The 25791-nt window shown below is 42.4% G+C and overlaps 1 protein-coding gene across 1 annotated transcript in view; it reads right to left on the reverse strand.

Moving 5' to 3' along the window:
• VIT (vitrin) overlaps window positions 1-25791 on the reverse strand; it is an 87071-nt gene that overhangs the window by 43345 nt on the left and 17935 nt on the right. The window contains exons 2-7 of the mRNA XM_050950298.1: window positions 18304-18372; window positions 14317-14382; window positions 13213-13369; window positions 10566-10699; window positions 6052-6129; window positions 1397-1477 (exon numbers count right to left, since the gene is read on the reverse strand). Of these exons, the coding sequence (XP_050806255.1) occupies window positions 1397-1477; window positions 6052-6129; window positions 10566-10699; window positions 13213-13369; window positions 14317-14382; window positions 18304-18334 (547 nt within the window). The 5' untranslated portion in view covers window positions 18335-18372. The remainder of the gene's footprint in view (window positions 1-1396; window positions 1478-6051; window positions 6130-10565; window positions 10700-13212; window positions 13370-14316; window positions 14383-18303; window positions 18373-25791) is intronic.

Raw genomic sequence — 25791 nt, forward strand, 5'->3', positions numbered from 1 at the left:
GTACCTACCACAGTACTGCAAGTTTTCTGACGTATGGACAACTTCTAGGGAAAAATGCTTCAGGAAATTGTGTCAAGATCAGAACAGCAGCCACCTGTTTAGCTGAGATGAGGTGAGGTGGGGATACCACAATATTTGGGGGGGGCCTACATTATTCTAAATTTGACTCATTTCAGACCAGTTATTTTAAAGTGCGGATACTCACTATTATGATGGAGGGGAAAATGACATGCTTCTAAATTTGTGAGCTGCCAAATGTTCTTCCTAAATATCACGATAAGCAATGATTTTATGTGTTTTTATATTTCAATTGATCAGCTTTAAAAATAAGCCCCTCAACTCTGCCCTCTCAGTCTATCTACAAAAACTGCTGTAGAAACAAACATTTCACAACACTGCCCTCAGTCCATCTCCACTTAGCTCACAGCCCCAAGAAAGGCCTAAGAAATAATGGGAATTGAAACAGGGCTGTGTATCATTATTCAATCCATTGATGGCTACATCAGCACAGCCTAGTGTTTCATTGCTGGAATGTTCTCCTGTTGGAAAGCATCATCCCCGACACTGTCTGCTGGATTAATTACTACCTGCTGCTAGCCAGTTAAAAATGCAAACCTCAGACGGTTTTAAAGGGGTAACAAAGAGAACTAAGGAAAACAAAACAGATGAATTGGAAAAATTAACAGAAACAATTTCCTTAGAGCTGAATTGTGCCTTGTCATGCACAGATGTGCTAAAGGGGAAAAGGTAGCAGGCACAACAAGTCCTCCCCTCTAACTTTGTACCGAGTGCTAGAGAAAAGGCATATTCTTGATCTTTGTGCCCACAGCATGCAAGAACCAGGGAAATCTGAAGATGGCAACAATACTAGAACCAAAGGGGGAGGGGCTAGGAAGGACTGTGTTGATGGTGAAAACATGACTGTGCTTCCTGCTGGGTAGGCCAGGAGGAGAATACATTGCACCCTGCAAGAGGGTAGCAGTGGACACTGCTGAGAGTTTGTATCCTGTGCTCCTGGAAGCATTATGCCTACCTGAGCTACAGTACTTCTGAGAGTTACCGTACAGGCACTGATGCTCCTACCCACCTCCTGCCAGTGCAAGGGAGTGGCTGAAAGCCACAGTGGGGGCCTTAATATTGCACTGCAGTAGATCAGTACCATGGTACATGCAAAGTTTAGGTTGTGATGATGCCCTTGCATCCTCACTCCCCTCTCCTTCTTTATCTTGGCATGCTCCTTGGTGATCATTTGCAGAAGCTCGTTCTCTTGCTATGAGAATCCAGAATAGAAGCTGTAGGAGAGGTAGACTGGTATACATCACAAATTCAAATGCAGACTTTTTAGAATGAAGGGCTAATTCATGTCTAAGGATTTGCTGTGAGCCACAGCCCATACCTTGTTCAGGTGATTTTTCTGATGCATTAGAGGTGTCTGTATTCCTGGTAGCTTTTATATCGTGTGCTGATTTTTTAGATTCTGTATGAACTAAAATAAAGCACTGTGAAGGGGTGTGTTTGGTCTATGAAGCTCCCTGTTCTACTACACCCAGGGCCGGCTTCAAGTTTTTTGCTGCCCCAAGCAAGCAATTTTCCTGCGCTCCCCTGCCCCCCGGCCTCGCCCCAACTCTGCCCCTTCCCTGCCACATTCCAGGCTAGCCTGGGAGGGAGGGTGGAGAAGCGGAGCAGCGGCGTGCTGGGGGGAGGAGGTAGAGGTGAACTGGGGAGGGGAGCGGTTTCTCTGCCCCCCCCAGGGTTACTTCCTGTGGTCCTCCCCATGCTCCCCACCACTGCAGCTCACCTCCGCTCAGGGCTAGCTCCTGGATTTTTGCACCCCAAGCCAAAAAAACAAAAAAAGGAGCCGGAGTGCCATCCCTTGGAAAGTGCCACCCCAAGCACATGCTAGGAGTGCTGGTGCCTAGAGCTGGCCCTGACTACACCCCGCCCCAAGAAGCAGCAAACTGAGAAGAAAAGAACAAAGAAGGTGGGTCTTCCAAGTTTGTCTAGAGAGGACTTTCTGGAGTGGCCATTTTGGAAACTATAGACCTTGTCCTCCAAAGGCTCAAGGGGCTATTAACAGCCAATCAGGGCCCTGCTGGTCCAGAGAGCAGGAGCAGTGTGGCCTTAGTAGAGCAGTTCCTGGCTTGGATCAGAGGGGGACTCCTCTATGGCCAAAGTACCCTACGGGATGGTTGGTTGTGGGTGGGCCTTTGCTCCCTGACTGGTCACAAGTCAAGTAGCATAAACCCCCAGTAGGGGATGGAGGTTGTTTGGGAGGTTGAAAAACTGGCTCAATTTGAAGGGCCCAGACCTGGGGCTGAAGACCCTAGCTAATAGATGGTGTATTAATTAGACTCTTCCATTTGGACTTTGTGTCCAAGCCACTGAAGACCCAACAAAGTCAGCTGGCAGCCTGAAGGAGGCAACGGGGTGAGCAAAGGACTGTGCTACTGCACCCACGGCAAGGAAGCACTCAAGAGGTGAGCACCTCTACACAAGCACCTTTCAAAAATGTAGCATTGGGAGAAAACCATTTTAATTCTTTCTCCCATTTACTGAGCATAAATCACCAGATTCTCTAGGGACAAATACATTAGTATTTCTAGACCAGTGGTTCTCAACCTTTCTAGACTACTGTATCCTTCTCAGGAATCTGAGGCCCGAGCCCTGCCGCCCAGGGCTGAGGCATGTAACTTCACATTGTGGGGCCCGCTGTGGAGTGGGGCCCCAGGCATCTGCCCTGCTTGCCACCCCCTAACTCCAGCCTTGCACTTGTGACACCCCCCCCCACTGCTCACAGCCCCCAGGTTGCAAAACACTGATCTAGATGAGTTGATGTAACCTCTGAAAGACCTCTGTGTACCCCTGGTTGAGAGCCACTGCTCTAGACTATGGTATACTTTGGAATTGGAGTACACTATTACTTCCTTGCTGCAAGTCTTCTCCCACCAAATGCTGCAGTCCTTTACTCTGACAAAACTCCTAGGGGCTTCACTGGGACTTTTGAACTGAACCAAAAAAATGTAAGATATGGCTAATAATACAGCAAAATTCAGACAATTTACAAACCATTATGTTGATTCTGCTTCCGAGTAAAATGATGCCCTCAGAAAGAAGCACGAACTGCAAAGGATTTTTCTGACTCCTGATTGCTACTGAAAGTCATTTAAACCCTGCTCCTGCAAACACTTTTGAATGTGCTTGCCTTTGATCATATGAATAGTTGCATCCACTTAAAATATTTGTAGGACCAAGGCTTTAATGTGTGTAGAGTGGTTGGTTAGTACTAGTTTGTATATTATATTTCAGTCATTCATTAAAATGCAGTTACAGGTCATTCACACTTGATATTGTCAAATCACTCAGGGGCCCAGATCCTAAATTCCATTAACCCCAAGACTCTGATTCAGCAAGGCCCTTAAGCATGTACACAGGTCTGATTGACTTAATTTAGCACATGCTGAAGTGCTTTGGTGAGTCAGCTGGAGTGAATACTGGTGGATTTGGTGTTTAGTTTCCTCTCTCTTTTTCAGCAGTGCTGTCTTATTTTAGAGCTGACTCTAGAGTTATAACTTCCCCATTAATTTGGATTCTCTTTTAAACCAGCAGTAGTTGTTTGTTTGTACCAACTGTGAGTAGTTATAACTTGGGAGACTTTTATTGCTTTGCACAGGTTTTGGGGTTGGGGGCTGCCACTTGCATTAAAAAACAAAAAGAGAAAATATCAGATGGCATGAGTTTCTAGGGCCATTGGGACAATGGTAGACAGCCATGTGTGAAGAGGGTGTTTTGAGTAGTTTGGCAGCAACCAGTGAGTTACTCTAAGGAGTCTCTCTAACTGCTGGAGATAATGGGTTCAATTATCTAGTCATGTAAAGTGGTTGTAATGTCTTACATTGGAGTAAAACTGGCACTTCTCAGATAAGGAAGAGGTAACTGTCTGTTACAAGATGGATCCTGTATCCTTTACAGAAACCCTAATGTGAGATATCAATTGCACAGCTGTGCTCCTTTGATAGGCACAGTTTGGCTGGGAACATGGATGTCTGGTGGGAAGAGGGCTCCTTGGGGAGGGTGGGGTCAGGGCTCTCTGATTCATGTGGAATTGGGCTGGGGAGAAACATGTCAAAAGATAAATCAAAAACTGAGTTTGATACAGGAATTGTTATCAAACCCTTTGGTCATCTAGGAGATTTCCTCTCAACAGCACACAGCATCACTTGCCAGGATCTTTTTCAGTTCATGCTGTTTAATGGAAGACCAGTGGCCAATAAATTTTCTGCCATCCATGGTTTGCTGATGGCTGAGGCCAGTGACATTTTGTATGTATAATTGAGAAGTGGCTGGTTGAGGTTTCCTTGTATTAATTTCTGTTATGAGATGTGATTAGAGCACCGATGGCATGGCAGAAATAGTATTTTGAGTTAGACTGATTGCAGCCTATTGAAGCTTTAAAGTCCTATCCCATGACTTGCCTTGGTGTTCCCAGCTATGGTAGGGGGCTCAATGAGTGGGTGTATTTAGGGTTAGTCTTTTGTTTTTTTTTTTCCTTTTCCTGGAAGGAGACACCTTTTCAAAAGTATGTTCTCACTTCCGTGGGTGTGATTTGTCCCCATAAAATATGTGCTCATGAGGGTTTTTTTCTTTTTTTTCTTTTTTTGGTAGGCACAAACCTGAACACTTGCACCTGTAAATATTTGACTATGAGTGCAAATCAGTCATTGAGTGGTGAAAATGTAACTCACTTTGTAGGTACAAAGTAACTGCTGAAAACCTTCCAGGGGTAAACTGACAGGTCCTCAATAGAGCTTGAAATTTGGGCTACAAGTCACTTGTGTTCATTTGTGTACATGTGATCTGAGATTTCTGTAATTGGGACACTTCATCAATCCAATAAAAAGAAAAGATAGAAACAAAGTCCTATTTTTGTACTGTGAAAATGCACTGAGAAAAAAGTGCATGGATTTGAGCTATATATTTGCAATACAAGCAACTAGAATGTAGGTACATGTCAATAAACACGTGAACTCATTGAGAAGCCACAAAATAGCCACATGGTAGCACTGCTAAATAGTAGTGGATAACCTCATCAAGGTTCAGAAATCACACTGGCAGGCTGTGAATGACTAAGAGAAAAGTACATAGCGCTATAAGACAGTGCTATGGCTAAACCCAAGGCATCATCTCACACAGTCAATCACATGTGATGGCCAAATAGGATGTCTCATTAGGGCTGGAGCCATTCAGTACTATTTTCACACACTTATCAACAGTAGATCTATCTCTGTTAAAACACCAATGGCTCCTATGTGCATTACGCTGGTGTAACAAGGAGCAGATATCTACTGCACCTCACTGACAAAGATATTAACAATAGTCAATATATCAGAGATTAATTGGTATAAGACCTGATCTAAAGCTCATTGAAGTCGATGGGAGGCTGTTAGTTGATTTCAGTGGATTTTATACCAGGAACATATAGTGTAGAATGGTGCCCACAGGGAAGGTGCCCATTGCGGCACTAGGCTGGCCATTTTTTGAAAGGGCTGGGGATGTTGTCAGTTGACATTTATTATGGTTTTTATGTATTATTATCCATGCAGTTGATCTCCCAAAGAGGGATTAGTAAACAGCATCAGACGAAAAGGCAAATATACACCCCCTAACCACAGGTAGAATCCAAAACTCATTAAGGCAAATGGTACAGAATCATATTCTCTGACATAAAGCAAGAAAAACCACTGGGGGAAAGAGGTCTGTGGGGAAAGATAGCAATAAATAACAATGTTCTGGAATAACTGGCATTGCTGCCACATATATTAGAGAAAAGCATGTGATGGTTTTGTATAAAGTATTAACACCTATTTGGGAATTAATACCAAGTGATGATGCATTTCTGACTCAGCAATAAAAACTTTATACCATTTCCTCATCTAATATAAACATATACACACACACACACACACACACACACACACACAATTTATATATATATGTCACACACACAGAGAACATATATATAAAATATGAGGGCCATCATCTGTAACTACTTGCCTGTTTTAACAGGTGAGCTTTTTGAGGAAGCATATTCAAGAGTTGATGGGTATGTCACACCTTTCTTTGGTTTGCCTTCTGCAAAAGAAAAGTATATATCATATTCAGAATGATATGGACTAGGAACCTTTAAATGTAATGGAAAACAGTCCTGTAAATAGCTCAGTGAATTCTAAAATATAACCCACATGACAAGCTGACATCCAAAGAATTCCAAGTTCTCGCAGGGCAAAATTTGCATCAAATGTAATGGGGCAAAATCAGGCCCTAAAACCAAACCCCGTAATTCCCTTAGCTCTCTTTGATTCCATGATAATGTCTAAAAATCATTCCACTAAACACACCAATGTCTAAATAAGGGGAACAAGTGAGGTACTAATGCAAGAAGCTGTACATGACATGAGATTCCTTTCTTTAGCTACATCATTTTTTAAAAACCTCTGTTTCATGATGTATCATTTCTAACGTGTCACTTACAATAATAACAGTGAGAATACCATGTGTGTGTGCTGGGTCATATGATAGTTATATCTGGATCTAAAATGAGAGTCCTTCCCTTGAAAATGAGGCACAGTTCTGTTATGTTCTAAACCACAGACCTTTCTAGTGCCACACCAGATGGCATTTCTATTGACACATGTGGCTGTGAGGACTCCTCTTAAGTAGTAGTTTTGATGCTGTTGTGTTCACAATACTAGAGAAGCCAGAGTACACTCTATACTCTGGGCCAGATTCAGAAATGTTGGCACAGAAGGATGGGTATTGCATTTTCCTACCCCAGCTACAGTAGTCCTCTCCCCTCCCGCCCACAACTGTGCCACAGAGGGGATGTACCATTATGGATGACAGGGGGTGTTCCTGCTTAAGCATTAACTTCCACAGAAGCTCTGCCAGTAGGTGCTACTGAGGACAGGCACTGAATCAGCATCATGTCAGATGGTGCTGCTTGTATTTTTTGAGTTGTGTGGTACTCTTGTTCTGCCAGAGCCTCATCCCCTGGCGAGTCTGCTACATCCAGGGGCCTCTGCTGGGGTTTATGCCAGAATCTAACCTTCTCCATATAAGGACAATAGCTGAGTCAGAGAAGCATTGCCTTTGTTCCCCAGTTCAATCTCTTAACAGCTCCAGCCTCTTTATTCCATTTCCTCTGAAAGCCTGAGCTGTTGTAACCAATAAAATCACCAGGTGATGAAGTGAATTTGCTGAAGTTCCCTTTCTAAACATGGCAAGATGCAAAGGTCAGTTTCAGCACTCACTCACACTGCTAGAAGTCAGGAGTCGCTTCACTGAAGTTGAAAGAAGTTACACTGACATACAACTGGTGTGAAAGTCAGGTCTTGTCTTAATATCTGGTGCTACATGTGATTTGTAATTTTAAATAATGTTTGCAAATGTGCAGCTAACGCTAAATTGCTCGGTGTGACTGGCCACTTGGTGAGCTCTGGCATCTTTGGTAAAGAAATGTTTGTGTCCCCTGGGTGTTCCATGCATCCATGGGAGCTGCTCTAAATGGAGAGCTGATTATTGGTGTGGCAATCATGCTATTCTTACAGTGACAAGAAAGCTGACACAAAATCTGTTTGGAGTTTGTATAACCATAATGTGTGTTAAAAGATGGGGTTGCTGTTAAAGATGGGTTGAAAACATGAGTATTATTGAACATACGGATGTTTGAAAAATAGGTGCATAGGTGAAATTTTCCCCACCTTCTCACCACTTACTTGTCACTAGCACTCTCAGACATTTGGGACTCTCTTTTCTTTACCTAGTAACCACAAACCTGAATGGACTCATTCACATGAGTGCCAAGACATTCTGGAACTTGAAAATGAATCCGAGTCCATTTGCTTCCCTCCCAGTGTGCTCACCACTTCAATCCCAGTGACCATGCTTTGTGTTTGTTCCCCACTCCTCCTCTGTCACACCACTTCACAGCCAGGTCCCTTAACAGTTCCTCTTTCGCAGTCTCTTCTATTGATGCTTATTCACCTCAATAGTTTGATATTTAAACTGGTAAGTTTCTTATCTGGGAACAAACTGTCAGCACACTTTCACCGTACAATACCATGTACACTTTTGATTTGCTGACAACTAACTTGACTGGTGTATAGACAATTCCTCAGCCTAAAAGGTCAAAGCTGTCCTGGAGTCAGATACCTCAGTTGGCTTTTCTGGCATTTTTGTATTTCTAGTCTATATGCATCTCTTTTCTAATAAGTAATAATTCACAAACAAATGTCAACTTTTTTTTGCCAGTGGGGTTTGTCTGCATCCAGCCACAGGCCAAGTAAAGCAGAACTAGATGAAGAGTTACAGATTTCCATCGTTTAGCCTTTAAATTCCTCACAAAGAAAACCACATGTTTCAGAAGGCCCAGGAAAGGACTCCTTTCCCTTTAAATATGACTCTCTTTCTGCATGAGCTACTATGATTAGACCCACTGACTCACTCAATCAATTCCCTGCCATTGCAGGGGCCTTGGGCATTGGTGTACCTCAGTCCATCCTATTTTCTGCCCATGGCATGCTATAGTTTATCTGGACTGCAGTAATACTTTAGTCCAATCCAGGTTATTGGATTCAATGCAGAGGCAACTGAGTGGAGTTTTAGTGGCCTGTGATGTAGTCCCTTCTGGCATACAATTAAGCACAAGCAGGATTGGAGCCTTATTTGAGGCATTTGAATGTTATCATTCCTATGTGTACCCAGTCTAGCTTGAACCTAGTCTTCCCTTCTCTGTTAGGTAGGTTTGTAACTTTCTTCTGCACCCTCTATCCCATGGTGTTTATGTAACCAGGAGGTGTTGCTGTCTGAAAAATTAGGAGGAGCTGTTGTTGTGAGAGACTCCAAAGTTCACTGGGTAGTACCTGAATTGTTGCTCAGTTAGAATTTGCTGTTTGTTAGAATAAAGCAAGTACCAGAGGCAATTTGGCCATGACCAGAAATTCCTAACTATCCAAAGTAAAATCCTCTTAAAATGTGAGCCAGGGCTGGGCTGTTAGAAAGCTGCAAAAAGAGCATCCACAAACATTCATTCAAATTCCAAATGACAGCTCAGTTTGATCATATTCCTACACCTTATTTGCTGTTAGCAAAAAAAAAAAAATATTTCTTCACTTGAATTTCTTGGGAATGGCTGTTCATACATTTGTGCTATGTTGATCTTTCCACAAGGTATGCCTGAAATATTAGCAGTTAACTAGTAGTACTGGTTACTTCTCTTAGCCCAGCAGTGGAAACGTGCACACCACCATCCACTTGTGTGACAGGAGGTTCAATACAGAAGCAACATAAAACCATGTAAGTTAGCGCCTCCTTTACTAACTTAGACTTCTCTATGCATTGGTACAGTTGAGTGTAAGGGGACTTAATTTACACATCACCTCTGAATTTGGCCTGGGACTTTCAGGACTTGTCTTTAATCCCTCTGGGGCACAAGTCACACTGTAAACAGTAGAGCACTCTGTAGTGTCATGCTCTCACTGATTCCTAGTGTACGTTAACGTAGTGCTGTTTGAAACAGGACAACATCAACCTGCACTAGGAACCTATTAGATTAGAGCGTGTCAGCAGGATCTACATGGGGCAGTGAGAGCGCAACGCTTCAGAGTGTTCTACAATTTACAGTATAGCATGTGCCCAGAGGGGTGCAAAGACAAGCCACAAGTTGGGGAGGAATTCAGGACAACAAAATCTGACTTAAGTAAGAATTTAATGGACTGACACAAATTGGCTGCTTACTAGAGGTGGAGCAGAACTGTAATTGATACGGTCACTAAAGACAGGATGATGTCTCATCAGAACATTTATAGATTATTAGGGTTGGAAGGGACCTCAAGAGATCATCTAGTCCAACCCCCTGCTCAAAGCAGGACCAATCCCCAAGTGGCCCCTTCAAGGATTGAACTCACAATCCTGAGTTTAGTAAGCCAATGCTCAAACCACTAAACTATCCCTCCACTGAATATGCTTTGAGATATGGGACTGGTAATCTTTTAAAATTGGGATATGTATTTCTTTTAATAAGGAGCCCTGGCACTGCTTGCTGTGGCCAATAACTGGAACAAAAAGTTTTTTGCAGTTTATGGTTAGGAAATAAAGCTTCAAAGCATGGAGTGAGGTTAACTGAAACAGATGTTTCAGGCTCTCTGCAAATTTAGGCAGACAATAGCTCTGAGATGTGAACTGGCCCATCCGTTTAAATGCGTGCTAACTCAGATACCCCAGACGATACTTTGTGTCAGCATAGTTATCTATTTCACTGTACATCAAAGCATGTAAGAAAGCAGAGGTATCAAATTATGAAGGTATACAGTCTACTCTGAGTGACCATTTATTTGGATAAGCTTTTAACAACACAACAGGGTGATGGGGCTTTGGTCATGAATTCAACTGACCAGTTCCTTTGCATAGAGTACATGTCACTTTAAAGCATGATAGTATAACACAATAACTGAATTAGCTATGTAGATTGCTGCTTTTTTTTTTTTTTGCAGGAGTAGGGAGGGTAGTACCTGAAACAATGAAGGACTCCCTCCAGCGTGGTAGGGACAAGGATCGGATTCCATTGGAGAAGCTCCCTCTGTAACCAGATTGTCCAGCAACTTTCTGAACAAGGATTTTCCCTCCTGAGATGTCAATTGCACCACTACAAAAGGGGGTTGGGAAGTGTTAAATGATATCAGAAATGAGGCAGAGAAATTTAGGAAGTGTTCAACTATACAAGAGTTAGGAAAGTGTCCTCTCATTTTAAATGACATGGTTGAGGTTACAACAGTCCTCAGTGCAGTTTGGAGAAGTCTGCAGCTAAGAAGTGTTTGTGCACTTACAGATGACCTAGGGGTCTTGTATTTTAACCTAACTCAAGTGTCAGTATATGGCTGAAGTAAATTGTCCGATGGCGTTGTCTGACCAGCAGTGCCGGTTCAGAACAGGTCCCTGGCTCTTGAAGACCCACGTGTATAGGAAAAAAAGGGCTGAACTCTTTCCTGAGTTACTTTGTGCAACCATGTTGACTTCAGCTGGATTTTTAAATCACGCCGGATTTGGCATAAAACTTCTAAGGTTCAAAAGATTGAGTCAGATCTCACTGCCTTTATACCATTGTAAGTACATTAACTCTGGCAGCTGTGATTTATGGGTATGTATGTAGGACAAGATTCAGGGCCCAAGAATCTAAAATAAATTTTGACAAATAGGAGGGTAATTTCCCCCTTTATTTTGCAGAACCTAGTATTTTCCCTGTTCAAAAGAAATGGACCAGGTGTTACCTGTATCTGATTGTGCCTGATTCTAATCTCACAGTGGTGTAAATCAAAAGAAACACCACTGAAATCAATGGAAAACATGGCAGCTTCTGTGTGTGCTGAATGCTACGAAGTGTTTACCACATGTGATGACATTATATGCATCCTAGTGTGTATGAAGTCTCAGTTTCTGCAGACACTGAAGCACTTGTTTGAAACCAAGAAGTGACTGCTACTATAAACAGAGCAGTCTATGCTAAGTGGAATGAGAAACATAAAATGGTGAAAAATAACTTTGAATAATTTAAATTGTTCTCTTTGAATAATTTAAATTGTTGCTGGCAATAGAAAGAAAGGAAACTCACAGATTTCATACACACATCAGAATAGTCAACAAATCCAAACTCAGATGGCACCTAGAGAAAACTGAGACCTTCTGCTCCAAAAATATAGGCGTCTACCACTTAAGCTACAGGAGAAACTATATTCTCGATCATTATGTTGTGTTAGGTTTAAATTGTTTTTGACACAGTTTGCCCTTAGGTATTCATGGACAACTCCCATTTTAGTCAATGGGAATTGTACACAAGTATTCTGAGGGAAGAATTTGTTTTCTGTAAGCTAGTCACTTCTTGACAATTCAGTAACAAACACCTGAACACACATTACTTCAGCCAGCAGATGGCAGTAGTCTATATACATAAAAGCTAGCTGATACAATAAAGAGCTGCATAGGATTTTTACCCACACAGTGTGTCTCTCTCAGCGTATGCTATGCTCCACCAGTGAATTGCCTGCAGTTTGGCATGGCAGTTTGTAAAGTACCTTTTCACCAATTCTGGTTTTTCTGGGACGTGTTTAAGTCACTCAATATTTGGAGTCTGGGTGGCTTTAGTGTGGGTTCATGGGTTCAATTGCACCCCAGGGTGCAGAACCAGTCAAATGTACATTCCTTCCAGCCTGGTGAGGAGGGAACACCGAGGACAGGAGAGGGAGTCATGAGCAGCTGGCTGAATCTGACTGCTGGGTCACAATTTGTGGCGCTAGGCCCAGCCCATGGGACAGGAGCTACCACTACAGGTTGAGTGTGGGATGGGCTTGTTCTCCAGCCCCACTACTACCCCCTCAGCCCTCCCTTCCACACTGCGTTGGGACTAGGGCTGAGGGGGTAGTAGTGGGCTGGAGTAGGGAGCTGGGGTAGGGAGTCATGCTGCAGGTGACTGGAGCCCCCTTGGCAATTCCGTATAGAGTACCCATTGATTTGGGAGGCAACATCTGCCCCTGGTTTGGAGCAGATGCTTTCAGTGAATGTTTTCAGGGTCTTTTCTAGCTTAAATGGGATCACTAGAAAGAATCCTACCAAGAGAGATGATAACCTATGTTGCCTACACATGATTAGTGAGATTATTATTTATGTGAGACCGTGAACACTTCTGATGGTATAAAATAGTGAAAACACAGTCATTTCCTATCCATAAATGAGTGATCTGGAAAAATCTGAGCACCTCATGCAAGGTGCTGAGCACGCTCAGTAATAACTAACACCTAGCTCTTACAGCGCTTTTCATCCGTAGATCTCAAATCCCTCTACGACAAAGTGTTCCTACTTTACAGATGGGGAAACAGGCATAGAGAGGTGAAGTGCCTTGCTCAAGGTCACCCCGCAGGCCAGTGGCAGAGCTGGGAACAAGAAGTGATTTCAGTAAAAGTTCTGGGTGCCTAGCACTCTCAGATTGGACCCATCACATCAAATACTGTCTATCTCTTATACTCTTTTTTTTTAATATAAGAATCGTGGCCTGCAATTCAATCTGCAAAGACCAGGCAGGGTTTAATAAGCTCCAAAGCCAATGACCCCCCTATACTGGAATTATAATTCTGTACTGGAGTGTCTCAGTAGTTTAAAGCTGCTGACCTGTGAATAGCAGCACTGCACACAGTGGAAAAAGAAGCGTAAATGTTGGTGCCATAAACACGGTATTTTATGTCTTGACATCCTGGTGGACATTTTGCAATGAATTCTGGATTGATTATCTTCCCTGCTTTGATATCGCAGTCTATCTCAGGTACATCTGTGAATGCAAAAAAGCGGAAAAGTTAGATTTAATATTCCAATAGTTGTGTAACCATGTAATGCACAACAGTGCCCTCTTTGAGCATATGAGCGAATTCCTTCAGGGCACAAGAAGTGTGTTTGCTTGTAACATAATAAATACATTACACGGATAGGGTTGTAACTAAAGATGGATTGAGGAAGTGAATGGACATTTCTGACCCTAAAGGAAATCTCCAGTGTAATATAAAAGATTTTAATCACTATGGGATAGATTGTGGTCATAGGATGGGGGAAAGGGGCAGAAGTGAGAGCTGGGAGTTGCATGCATCCCTGAGGCAGAATGTCCACCAGTGTTCCCCTTGTGGTAATATGGTTGTTTCACCTTCCAAGGCAAGGCTGTGGTAAAATGCTATGATCTTGCCCTAACCCATTAAAAATGTTTGACTGCTATGCACAGCAAACAAGGGATATGAATATAAACTTAAGCTCTGTTTTATCTTCACCAGTTAGATTATACAACCTAGTGGCAGGCTTGCATTTCACCCAATGCAGCAAAACTGAATGCACAGAAAAGTCCTTTTGGGACTGTAGCTAGAAGTCCCATATAATGTCCTCTTCCAATGGTTAAGATGCACAGGTTTCACCTTCCAGTGTATGTATTTCAATGTATTTATGTCTCTTACCTAGGCTTTTCTACCAGGCTCTTCACTATGGTATCTCAGCATTTCTATGTAGTACTGAATGTCATATGCTGTATTAGGTATAGTTCACTTGATGTATAGATTTCATTATGTGATGCGTATGTTTTCTGCAAAGAGGCTGTGTAGTGTTGTATGTGCCTAATGGCTCCTAACAGAAGTCCCAAGGAGTTGACAAAAAATAATCTGAGTGAAGTTATGGCTTTTTTTCTGCAGTGGACATTCCTGTTTTGAAGCAATTAGGCATGCTGCTGAGACTACTTACATAGTTTAGCCTTTTTGTTCTTCTTTGTGGCTTCTTTAGTTGCATATGTACAAGTCAGAAACAAAGCTAAGACAAAAAAAAATAGGATGTCAGGTAAACAGGAAACTGCAGCATCTTTCAGCACATGCCTCTGTGCTTGGATGTTCTGGAGTTAATAATAAATCTGAATCATCCTGTTTTTAAAAAATGAAATTAACATTTTTCCAGCAACCAGTAGAATTCTGTTTGAAAAGACATATTTCAGTGCTGTGTGTTTGTTTGTTTGCAGGGAAGTAGAGGTTGACTGACTGTTGGAATACTTACATTTTCACATAACACATAGATAACTTGGGGGAATTCACTACCAAAAGATGCAGTTGAGTCCAAGAGTTTAACAGGCTCAAGAAAGGATTAGACATTTTCATGAGTAATGAGAGCACCCACAAGTATATAAAATAGAATAAATAACATTGGGGCTAGAAAACCTCATGCTTTATGGCTGCACAAACCAACAATTAACTGAGGGATTAGGGAGGGGTTGTTAGGAAGAAACTTCCCCTATAGGAAGGTTGTTCCTTAACACGACACAGATGAAAGCTCTAGTGCCTAAGCAGGTGGTATTGGGCTCTGATGGAGACGGGCTGCTGGACTAGATGGACCACTGACCTGATTTGGTTTGGTGATTGCCTATTTTCCTACAGTTAACGCATCACCAGAGGCTGAGGTTTATCGTTTAACTATTTCAGTGCTTTTTTTAAAATGTGGAAACTATATGGTGGTGACCAGTAGATCTCACTTACCATTATAGGGCTGTCTGCTAATTAATGGTCCTACAAAAATGTTCTATTTTCTGGACTTGTTATAGGTACTATATTGTGCATTAACCTGCATTACAAACACCCTCACCCTCCTAATCTCCCATGTCCCATCTGTATTTGCAATTGTTCAGAGTCTGATCTAGGACCTTGTCCCTTGCCTTCTGTGGCTAGAAATACACACAAGTTGAATATGCTTTTCAAGATCCTTGACTGTGTTAAATGCACAGATTCATGCGCTTCTCCCCTGCCTGGGGCAGACCTGACAGTGCTGTGGATCTGATTGGGCTGGAGGGGCACGATCTATTGAATGCACCGAGTCCAAGGCTCCACAGAAATATTCAGTGGATTGCTGGATATCCACTTGTTTCAACTTTTCATTCACATCCTCCCCCAGCAATGGTAGTGTGGTGCATCATGCCTCATATAGCCAGTAGTACCCCACTGTGATTGTGTGCATGTAGATGGGAAGAGTCACGTGATGCTAGCAGGGACATTAACTGCTGCTCTGTGCAGCAGCAACTTACAGTGTGCATTGCTTTGTAAACCGCAAACCTTTAGATGAGAATTATGCTACATGGATCCACTGGATGATTTTTTCATGTACTGTAGGATGCTCATTGCATGTAGCTGCACATTATGAAGAGTAGCATGCCATGTAGCCGTCCTCTGCATGCAGCCTCATTCCCCATTTTGCACAGGTCTGTTGAAGTTTTGCTTCTGTCTTTATTTCACAGTAGAGGGGAGATATAGCTAGATATTTATTTCCAAGTTCTGTGCAATCCACACATCTCCTGTTATTACACAGAGCTACCTGAGACTCTTCGTGCATTTCTAAACTCTATATACAGTTTAGTAATTTGGTCTAATGGGTCCCCTAATCCATAGGCTTTGATAGCTGCACTTAGTTATTTTATTCAAGGTACATATAGATGCTTCAGAAAGGAGTTGCTTCTCGGGTGGGTGCTTATTCTTATGTTTTGCTTCTGTGTCAGGTACCTTCCCTTTTGACAGGTTTCAGAGTGGTAGCCGTGTTAGTCTGTGTCAGCCATGTTAGTGTGTATCAGCAAAAAGAAGGAGGGTACATGTGGCACCTTGGAGACTTGTCAACTGTTTGAAATGGGCCATCCTGATTATCACTACAAAAGTTTTTTTTTCCTCCTGCTGATAATAGCCCACCTTAATTGATTAGTCTTATTAGAGTTGGTATGGCAACCCCCATTTTTTCCATGTTCTCTGTATATGTATATCTTCCTACTGTATTTTCCACTGCATGCATCTGATGGAGTGGGTTTTAGCCCACAAAAGCTTGTGCCCAAATAAATGTATTAGTCTCTGAGGTGCCACAAGTACTCCTCTTCTCTTTTGAGGAGTTGATGCAAATGAGGTAATATTTCTTATGGGTTGGGTATAGATCTGCTTAGACTGTGAATCCTGTCTAAGATCCTTTTCATTTGGGGGATGGATTCAGGAGGCTGCATGTCCAGCTTTAATTTACGCGGGGCTGGATGGCTGAAGATCATGGAGCAGCAACCACCTCTCTGCAGTGTGTCCCCCCGCCCCGGCAGTGTTCTTCCCCGCCCCTTCCACTGCATCAGAATTCAGCTTATGGGGGATGGAGAATCTGCACCCAATTGTAGAGGAACTGTTCCACTTTTCTGGGGCACTGCTGCCAGAACTCCACATTACGCACTGACAGTAAGAACGTTCCCCATTCCTTCTTCAATAACCTAATGTGTAACCATTCTGTTTAACTCCTCTTTTACTTTAGAGAGGATTAAAATTCCCCATGCTGTGTGGAGAGACACTATAATAATATGTTTAAATTTACTCTTGACTGGAGTATGCCATAGCAATCTTATTCCTCCCTTCCCACCCCTAAATTGCTACAGATTTCTTCCAGCAAGTGCATGGACTTAACAGCTCTTGGAACTTGTTCAAAGGCTGGGGCAGTGCCCTAACCCCATGCCACAGTATGTAAGTTGAGTATGAGTGCCACTTACTCCAAATGGCAGGCATGCCAAATAAAGCTTGGGGACTCTGTTACTTGAGAGAAGTGGAATTGTCAGTGGGGAGGAAGGCTCTTCCATTTTTAAAAAAAAATACAATCCACAGAAAAGAGGGCCAGATTCTGCCCTGACTGACCCCTCGTGCCATGTCAGTGAGCTCAGCTGGGTTGCATGTACTATTAGGGTAGAATTTGGTCCAGAGAAAATAATCAGGCCATTGGTCTCTTGCCTTGTGGCAGACTTAACTGCGCAGATTAAAATGAAGGGAAAATATAGCTAACCCTGAGTATCCAACCATCCTTGACAGTTCCCACTTAGGGCAGTATCACAGTTAGTGACAGAAAATGCAGCTAGGCAATATGATGGCTGGATTCTTTCAAAGAGAAACTTGTAACTAAAACACACACACACAAAATCATGTTTGATCCATTCAACCAAACCAAGATTGATTGTGTAAGGTTCGCTGCAAACCTTGGAGCCTCTACGTGCTCTCTAAAGGAGCAGGTCTCTCCTGCACAACATCCTGGTAAATGACGTCAAGGTATATTTGCAGTCCTTTCCCCTGAATATCATCTTGATCATGTTAAAGGTCCTGCATCCTCCTTGGACACAGGAGAAAAAAAATAAAAGAAGATCTTTGCAGCATGAAATACACATTGTTCTTCCTCGGAGCGGGCCTTTAAGATTTAGACATTGCATAATTATGCAGTCTACTATAATTATTGCAGCCCATGTGCAGTCTAATGATCAGTGCATGTGATTAATTTAATGTAATTTTTTTGGCTGAGGAAATCAAGAAATGGGGGTAACCAGGACTGAATATAGCTGTACAAGGTCCCCCTACATCTTCTACTGGGAGCCCAACTACCTGTGGCAGACCTAAATGAACGCAGGAAGCCACTAGCCATTGACTTGGATTGGAGAACTAAAGCGTCCCTTCCAGGTCTTTCGAGCCATCTTTGAAAGTTTTTCATCATGTTGTAATTTTATCCAGATCTCAGATACTTCTTTCCCCAGGAGAGTGCCTTTCTTAGCAAACATTTCACTGGCATTCACTACTGAACCCAAAACGTCTGCATCATTCAGATGTGCATTGTTCATGTGACGTGGATACTTTTCCAAAGTCATTGACTCAGTCCTAGACAGTGTTCGTAAGTGTATTTGTGTAGTCTATACTTACTTACCAAAGAAGGTTGCAATGATTGATGCCTTCATGTCAAGAACAACAAAATCAGCAGGTTCAGTAAAGTGCACTAGAAAGGAAAACAAAATAACACTGTCACGTTGCATTCAGAGGTAGTATGTTGACTACTGTTGGTGAGGAGGGGGAGAGGAGATAGTTCTGTGCACAACCCCTTAGCCCTTTGAAGTCCTAGCATCCTGAATCCTCTTCTTATGGAGGAGGTGCGCTTTATAAAGACTTCCAATATATTAATAGACAGTGCTATGGCAAGTAAGCTAATTTGAGTTTGATGAACTGGGCCAGGATTTTCTTCCTGGAATCTTTTCAGGAAAATGGGAATTTTGCCATTTACTTCAATACAGCCAGAATTTCACTCTAGATGCTTATTTCTGAAGCCAGCAGCAATGGAGGCCATGACAGAAGCTGACATACTCTTGCAGTCATAAATGTTGATTTAGTTCCCTTTTAGAGCGCTCACAGAAAAAAAAAACCTCACTACTGTTCATAGAATGAATCAGCACATCAATGACCGATTTTTGAGGTGCTCCACTGTTTTTCATTTGTTTTTTGACCAAGACGAGAATCAGGAAAGTGCCTCTTCCTAAGAGATTTCTTGTTCTATCTTTGCAGACTTGAGAAGTTTAGACAAGAATCTGAACTTATGCAAATCATACTCACATTGGAACTTTTGAAGGTTTCTATCACTAGAGAAAGCCCCCTAGGCCTGAGATTGAAGAATAGCTGATGGTGGTAAAATGCGAGAATCCCATAATCAGAATCTGAGCACACCAGTACTGTTGAAAGTAAAAAATGTTAATTTAAACTCCCAGTTATGGGCAAGGCACCAGATATGGCCACACACTAAGCTGTAGAGAGCTTGAAATTCTTAGAGTATTATGTTTCATTCATAATTATCATTCCATTGGTATCTGATTAATACAAAATAAATGTTTTCTCCCCCCTCTAGGAAGGGCAGTATGCTGGTTCCTGCTGTCAGCATCTGAATTCGCCCAAGCAATGGGAAGGGAAGAGGAGCCTCTGACCAAAACGGTCTGCCATTGGCGATCCTGCTAATCAGAATTCATAGTACAGCCACCTTTTAGAGGCACTCTCCCTGGGCAAATTCAAATGTGGGTAATGGGAACCAGCAGGTTTTTCTTCCTAGAGTTTCCACTAGGCCACAAATAATGGCAGCAACCTCCACTGAGCATATGTTGTATGGTTGAGCAGCCCTAAGCCTTCAAATGCATGGGACTCTGAGCAGCTGCACCAGAAATTCCACGACATCTTCCAGCACTCGATTCTGGGGCCCCACCCTCCCAAGTAACTGAGTCAGTCACCATGGCAAGGGGTCCCCTCGCTGCCTCAGGGCTGATGCAATTGCAGAGGTTGTATGGGTCTAACACAGCCCCTGGCCATCAGCCTCCACTTTTATAGGCGTTCCAGGGGACCTATGCCTACCTTTCCTGCCATGCCTTTACAAAACCCTGCAGCATTTGAGCATGCCTAACACTGACTGGTGGGAGTAGAAGTTTCCTAACCTATCCTGCAGCGGTCACAGCCACTGGCAGCAGCGGCTCCAGGCACCAGTGCTCCAAGCATGCGCCTGGGGTGGCAAGCCACGTGGGGAGCCCCGCCAGTCCCTGCGAGGGCGGCAGTCAGGCAGCCTTCAATGGCTTGCCTGCGAGAGGTCCGCCGGTCCCGCGGATTTGGCAGCAATTCGGCAGTGGGTATGCCTAAACCACGGGACTGGCGGACCTCCCGCAGGCACGACACTGAATCTGCAGGACTAGGGACCTCCCGCAGGCAAGCTGCCAAATCCGTGGGACTGGGGACCTCCCACAAGCAAGCTGCCAAAGGCTGCCTGACTGCCGTGCTTGGGGCGGCAAAAAAGCTAGAGCCACCCCTGGGCATGCTCCAGTGCTGAAGGCACTTCTGTCGGCAATTGTAGCTTGTTTCCATAGCCTGCTCTTGCTGTGGGACTCAGAGATGTGTGTTTGCCTGCTGTGGCCTCTCCCCAGCCTCACAGCACTCTCCTCAGCCAGCCACACTCTAGTGCTGTCTATCTCTGCTATATTCAACTTTTTTTTAGGATTATTCCCACAAATGTAGGATAAGTGAAGCAGCACACGAATGTACTTTAGTTAGGCCTATACTTCCAGTGCAGTTATTCTCATACTGGAAGATATCTGAAAATGACAAAAATACAAATAGGTCTGGCTTGGGGGTGGGGGGGGGGAGTTTTATTACAAACTGCCTCCAAAGACCAGGAACTATCATTTTGTAAACTTCCTGATCAACTCCTGCAGTCTGAAGTAGAAAGTCAAGAGCTGCCTCTCAATTCAGCAAGCATGACTCTGTCATTGTGTCAAGATTTGTGAGGAAAACAATTTGTGCTGTCCACAGAAGTTGCACCTGTAGTATGTATTTCCGGAGAAATTTGCTTGAAACCAGCACAACTGAAGATGAGCTATGAAGCCAAAGATCCCATAGACAGACGATCTTACAACCAGCAACAACAAAAAAATCCAAAAGATGCTATCGATGAACTTGAAAGAAGCTATACCAATGGCCCTGTAGATGAACAGGTCAACAGTGGAGCAGGCCAAAACAGACTTCCTGCTGTAAGAAATTTGATATTCCTATCTAAGAAAAATTGTTTTCAAGATTCAGTTTTATCATTTGAGCAACTGTGAATGCTTTTACAGATTGGTCCTTGCCAGCCACTGAACGTAATGGGCCAAAAGGCCCGTTTCCTTTTACCCTCTCCAAACTTCCATTTTCCATCTTCATTTGATAGAATTAAAAATGCACCACATGAAGATTTGCATTTCAAACGGCTTAGCATACTCATATCTTTAAGATTATGCATGCTGTTACATTTTTGTTGTTTGGGGATATAGAAACTTGGAAAACAACATGGTTAACAGTGACTGGAACAATATGCTAAAGTCAATATCTCTTCAGGGGAGGAGCAGACAACATGTGCAGTCACATGAGGCAGCTCTACAGTTTGCGAAGGGTCATAGTATCAATGCCTGTCTTGGATGGCTTGGATGTTCTACCTCAATCTGTTATGGTGGCATAGGATCTGGAAACCTTCAGTAAAAGAAAATTGACCGGTTCCAAGTCCTCCACACATTTGAGAGAAAAGTGAATGAGCTCTGGAAACTTACATCTGAAGAGGAGTATGAGGAAACTGTAAAAGAATCTTGGAAGAGGCGGGTTTTGAAAATGCATACTGTCCAAGCTACAGTAAGAGGCGTGTACGCTACATGGATGATGAATTTATAAATGATTCTGTATTAGAAGCCAAGGATAACTATCAAACAAAATATTTCAAGGTCTTAGACAATATATTTGGGGAACTAAAATCTTGATGTGAGAAATTTCAAGACTTATCTACTCTCTGGTTTCCTCTATCCCTGGCAACTTCAAAATAAAACTTTAGAAGAGTCAAAGGAGGATGTTCTTAAAATCACATGAAAATACTCATTTTTTTTTTAGATTTAGTTCATGAGATTGTCTTTCAAGATGTATGGTTTTACAAAGGACACTGTGGTGTACATTTTGTCACTTGGGGTCCAGATCTATTTGAATTTCAGAGTGTCCAGATCTCTTGATGATGATCTACTGGAAATGGAAATTCTTCCTGACCATACCAACTGAGCACTTTAAGACACGGAAAATCTACAAGCATTCAACATGATGACAGACATGGCTGAGTGACCTTGCACTCCTTGCAATTGAGAGAGATGAGATAGCAAGGTTGGAGCTGGACAGCAACAGCATCATAGAACAAATTTGACAAGGAAAAGTGTCATTGTGGTCTGAGGTTCCAATAACTGGGAATACACAAGCCGATGCAGTTTGGGTGAGATGCTATTTTTGTTTAGGCTGTGATGTTTGTTTTATTGGGGGCGGTTTTTTAAATTTTATCTTTTTTTAAAAAAGCCTAAGGAGATGTGACCATTGGACCTCATGCTGCACGATCGCTGACCGCACTCTGCCCCTTAAGTCTGTCCCTGCATAGGATACTTCCAACCATTCAGAATATTGTTCATACTTCTACAGTGAATCTGTCAAAGGAAACAGAAATGGCAGTGAGTTCCAGAACAGCGAGATTTAAAAGAAGCCCAGATCAGTTCTTAACCCAATCACATCTTGATCCAACACCAAATCAGTCCTTCCAAATCCATCAACAGCAAGATACCTAGGCAATAGCTCTTCCCATCCTTATAGCAGAACTTGTCATTCCATTCCTTCAATCTAGTCCCAGTAGAAGTACCTGTTGAGCCTCAGCTGGCTCACCACTGAATGCTACTGTAGCCAAACTTTTTCAGAAGTTGCCACTGGTTTTTGGCTCAAACATTCTGATTTTTTCAGAAGTGATCTTAAGTTGGGCACTTAAACACTGAAGCACTTAAAACCACTGGTGGGAATTTAGGCCAAAATTCACAGGGAGTTGTGGGTGTCTATAGGTGCTTGTCCAGTCAGGATTAGCTATCTTTTGTATTTTAGCCAAGTTAGAATATGTATGGAATGATAAACCTTTATTAGCAAAAGCTGAAATTGGCATATGGGCAAACTCCTATATTTGGAGGGGTGGGGTTTGTTTGTGTTGAGAAGACTTGATTGTCCGGACTGATAAAATGCTGGAGTCAGTGAATAGCCAAGCATAGTTTGAGTTAAAGATAAAGAAATCTGGTCAGAGTGGTAATGGTTTTTTGTTTTTCATAGCTCATTTATTCCCTCTGTTCTAGTGTAAAATAAATTTTGATAAAGCTAGGATTCCAAGACCTTCACCGTGATAAATGATTTAGGAGTAGTTGTATGCAGCTTTCTAGCCCTTATTGATTTAGACCAGAAGGTTTTGCTGTCCCATGTGTTCGATTTTCCTCTCTCTTTCTCTGTTTGAATGGCGGGGAGGGGAGGGGAGGGAACGGAGAAAGGGAGGGCATTTCCAGTTCAGTTATGCAACATTTGTGAAGCTGGGTGGGATGGGATGGGGCAGAAATCATTGTCTCCCATGGAATTGGGACTATACTCAGTGGTTTGGGGGGGTGTTGTACCATTAAGATTTACAAGCACTCTCAAAACTCTTACAAAGGTTCTGCTGTTCCCCAAGGCTGGCAGCTCCTGCAGCACTCTGCTGCAAACTGGAGAGTCAGAATAGATACGTGTTCAACTGGCAACAACATTCTTTTCTAGAACATTTTGTATTTTCTGCTGAAGGAAAGCAAGTAAACTGTGGGGAGTTCAGATTTAAAGGCCATCCAGTAACAAAATTCACTAGACCGTTTTGCTTGCAACAAGACTTGTTCAAAAAAGGTAATTACTTTTGCCTGCTCAGACCAGCTGGAAGGCCTTGTCTGTACTTAAAACATTTGCTGAGATCGCTGTATCTGTATATCTAAATTCGCAAACTCTGCTAGTGTAGGTTCAGTTTATACAGGCAAAAACCAAAAACATTTTGCTAGTATAGCTTAGACAAGTTCCCAAGTGAAATGAGCTACACCAGAAAAAGGACTTTTTTTTTACTTTTTTCCTATGCTGGTAAAACTTTTTAGTGTATACCAGGCCGTAAGTTGTTGTGGAGTGCTTACTGACATGGCATCTAAATGCTACATCAATTTAAAGAGCACTAAAACCCAAAATAAAAGTGATTTTTCTTTCTGTTTCCTGAGGTAGATGCTCTGATCTTGCAATCTACCCATTATGGGTGGCCTACTTGAGCCCATGTGGATCCAATTGCAGAGTCACATCCTATTTTCAAGACTTTTTTCCCCTTCTTCTTCAGAGCTTTGAGATAAATGCTGCATGATAGTCTTAAAATCTCGATGTTGCTCTCAATTCAACAGTTATGAATTTAGAAAAGGTTTCTCCGTTGGATCAGTTCATAGCGTGAACATTGAGACTATGCTTTGTATTTTGCCATAATAAGCCATAATAAGCCCCATTTATAGGGATTACATTTTGTACCCTACATTTTGTCTTTCCTGAGCATATGAAACCACTCGTGGGCATGCAGATTTTGACTTTAGTATGAAAAACAAAGGTTTATGCATCAAAACTATTTTATCCTTTTGGTTTGAATCCAAGACACCTAAAATGTACCTCACCTAGTTTCCTTCATTCTCTTCTGATGTTAAGTCTTATTCCTGTAGGATTAGTTTTGACCTCCATCTTTTTCACTTTTCCCCCAGATTTTTTGATGAGTTATTTCGGCCTTGTACATTTGTACAATATAAGTAATCTGATCTTATTGTGGATAGCCTACTCCCAAAGATGTACTACAAATTTAACAGTAAGTGCTCATGTTCTACAGTTATTTCACTGATACCACTTATTTCAGTGCACCTGGTTACAACATCTGGCCTTCAGCAATTTGATGCAGGGCACCACATGGATGCCTAATGCAATTAACTCTTCAAAACATAAAAACAAATCTTAAAATATAAGATTATGCTTCTGTCAAATTATAGTTTATTTAAGTTACACTAATCTCTCACATGCTTTTACTGTCATGTATCAATATACCATGCTCATCCCCATGATATGAGTGTCTGATATCGGACCCAGTAAAAAGCATTACATAGTCTCCCTTTTGACTAGAGCATATTATTCCTGATATGAATAAACTATACGTTCTGACACATAAGAAAATTCTATTTATCAATACATTTTTCATTCATTTTCGACAAGCTTTGTTGTGTAAATAGTATGCAGACATTTCTTGACTTCCTCATTTAGCTTTTAATTAGGGAAATGTGTTTAGGACTTTTCAGACACTTCATAGCAGCCAAGTATCAGAGGGGTAGCCATGTTAGTCTGGATCTGTAAAAGCAGCAAAGAGTCCTGTGGCACCTTATAGACTAACAGACGTTTTGGAGCATGAGCTTTCGTGGGTGAATACCCACTTCGTCAGATGCATGTAGTGGAAATTTCCAGGGGCAGGTATATATATGCAGGCAAGCTAGAGATAATGAGGTAGTTCAGTCAGGGAGGATGAGGCCCTGTTCTAGCAGTTGAGGTGTGAAAACCAAGGGAGGAGAAACTGGTTCTGTAATTGGCAAGCCATTCACAGTCTTTCAGTACCTACCTGTAGGAGAACACTTCAACCTCCCTGGCCTCACTATAGCAGACCTTAAGGTGGCCATCCTGCAGCAAAAAAACTTCAGGACCAGACTTCAAAGAGAAACTGCTGAGCTTCAGTTCATCTGCAAATTTGACACCATCAGCTCAGGATTAAACAAAGACTGTGAATGGATTGCCAATTACAGAACCAGTTTCTCCTCCCTTGGTTTTCACACCTCAACTGCTAGAACAGGGCCTCATCCTCCCCGATTGAACTACCTCATTATCTCTAGCTTGCCTGCATATATATACCTGCCCCTGGAAATTTCCACTACATGCATCTGACGAAGTGGGTATTCACCCACGAAAGCTCATGTTCCAAAACGTCTGTTAGTCTATAAGGTGCCACAGG

The sequence above is a fragment of the Gopherus flavomarginatus genome, chromosome 4 (assembly GCF_025201925.1).
Source record: "Gopherus flavomarginatus isolate rGopFla2 chromosome 4, rGopFla2.mat.asm, whole genome shotgun sequence".
NCBI lineage: Eukaryota > Metazoa > Chordata > Testudines > Testudinidae > Gopherus > Gopherus flavomarginatus.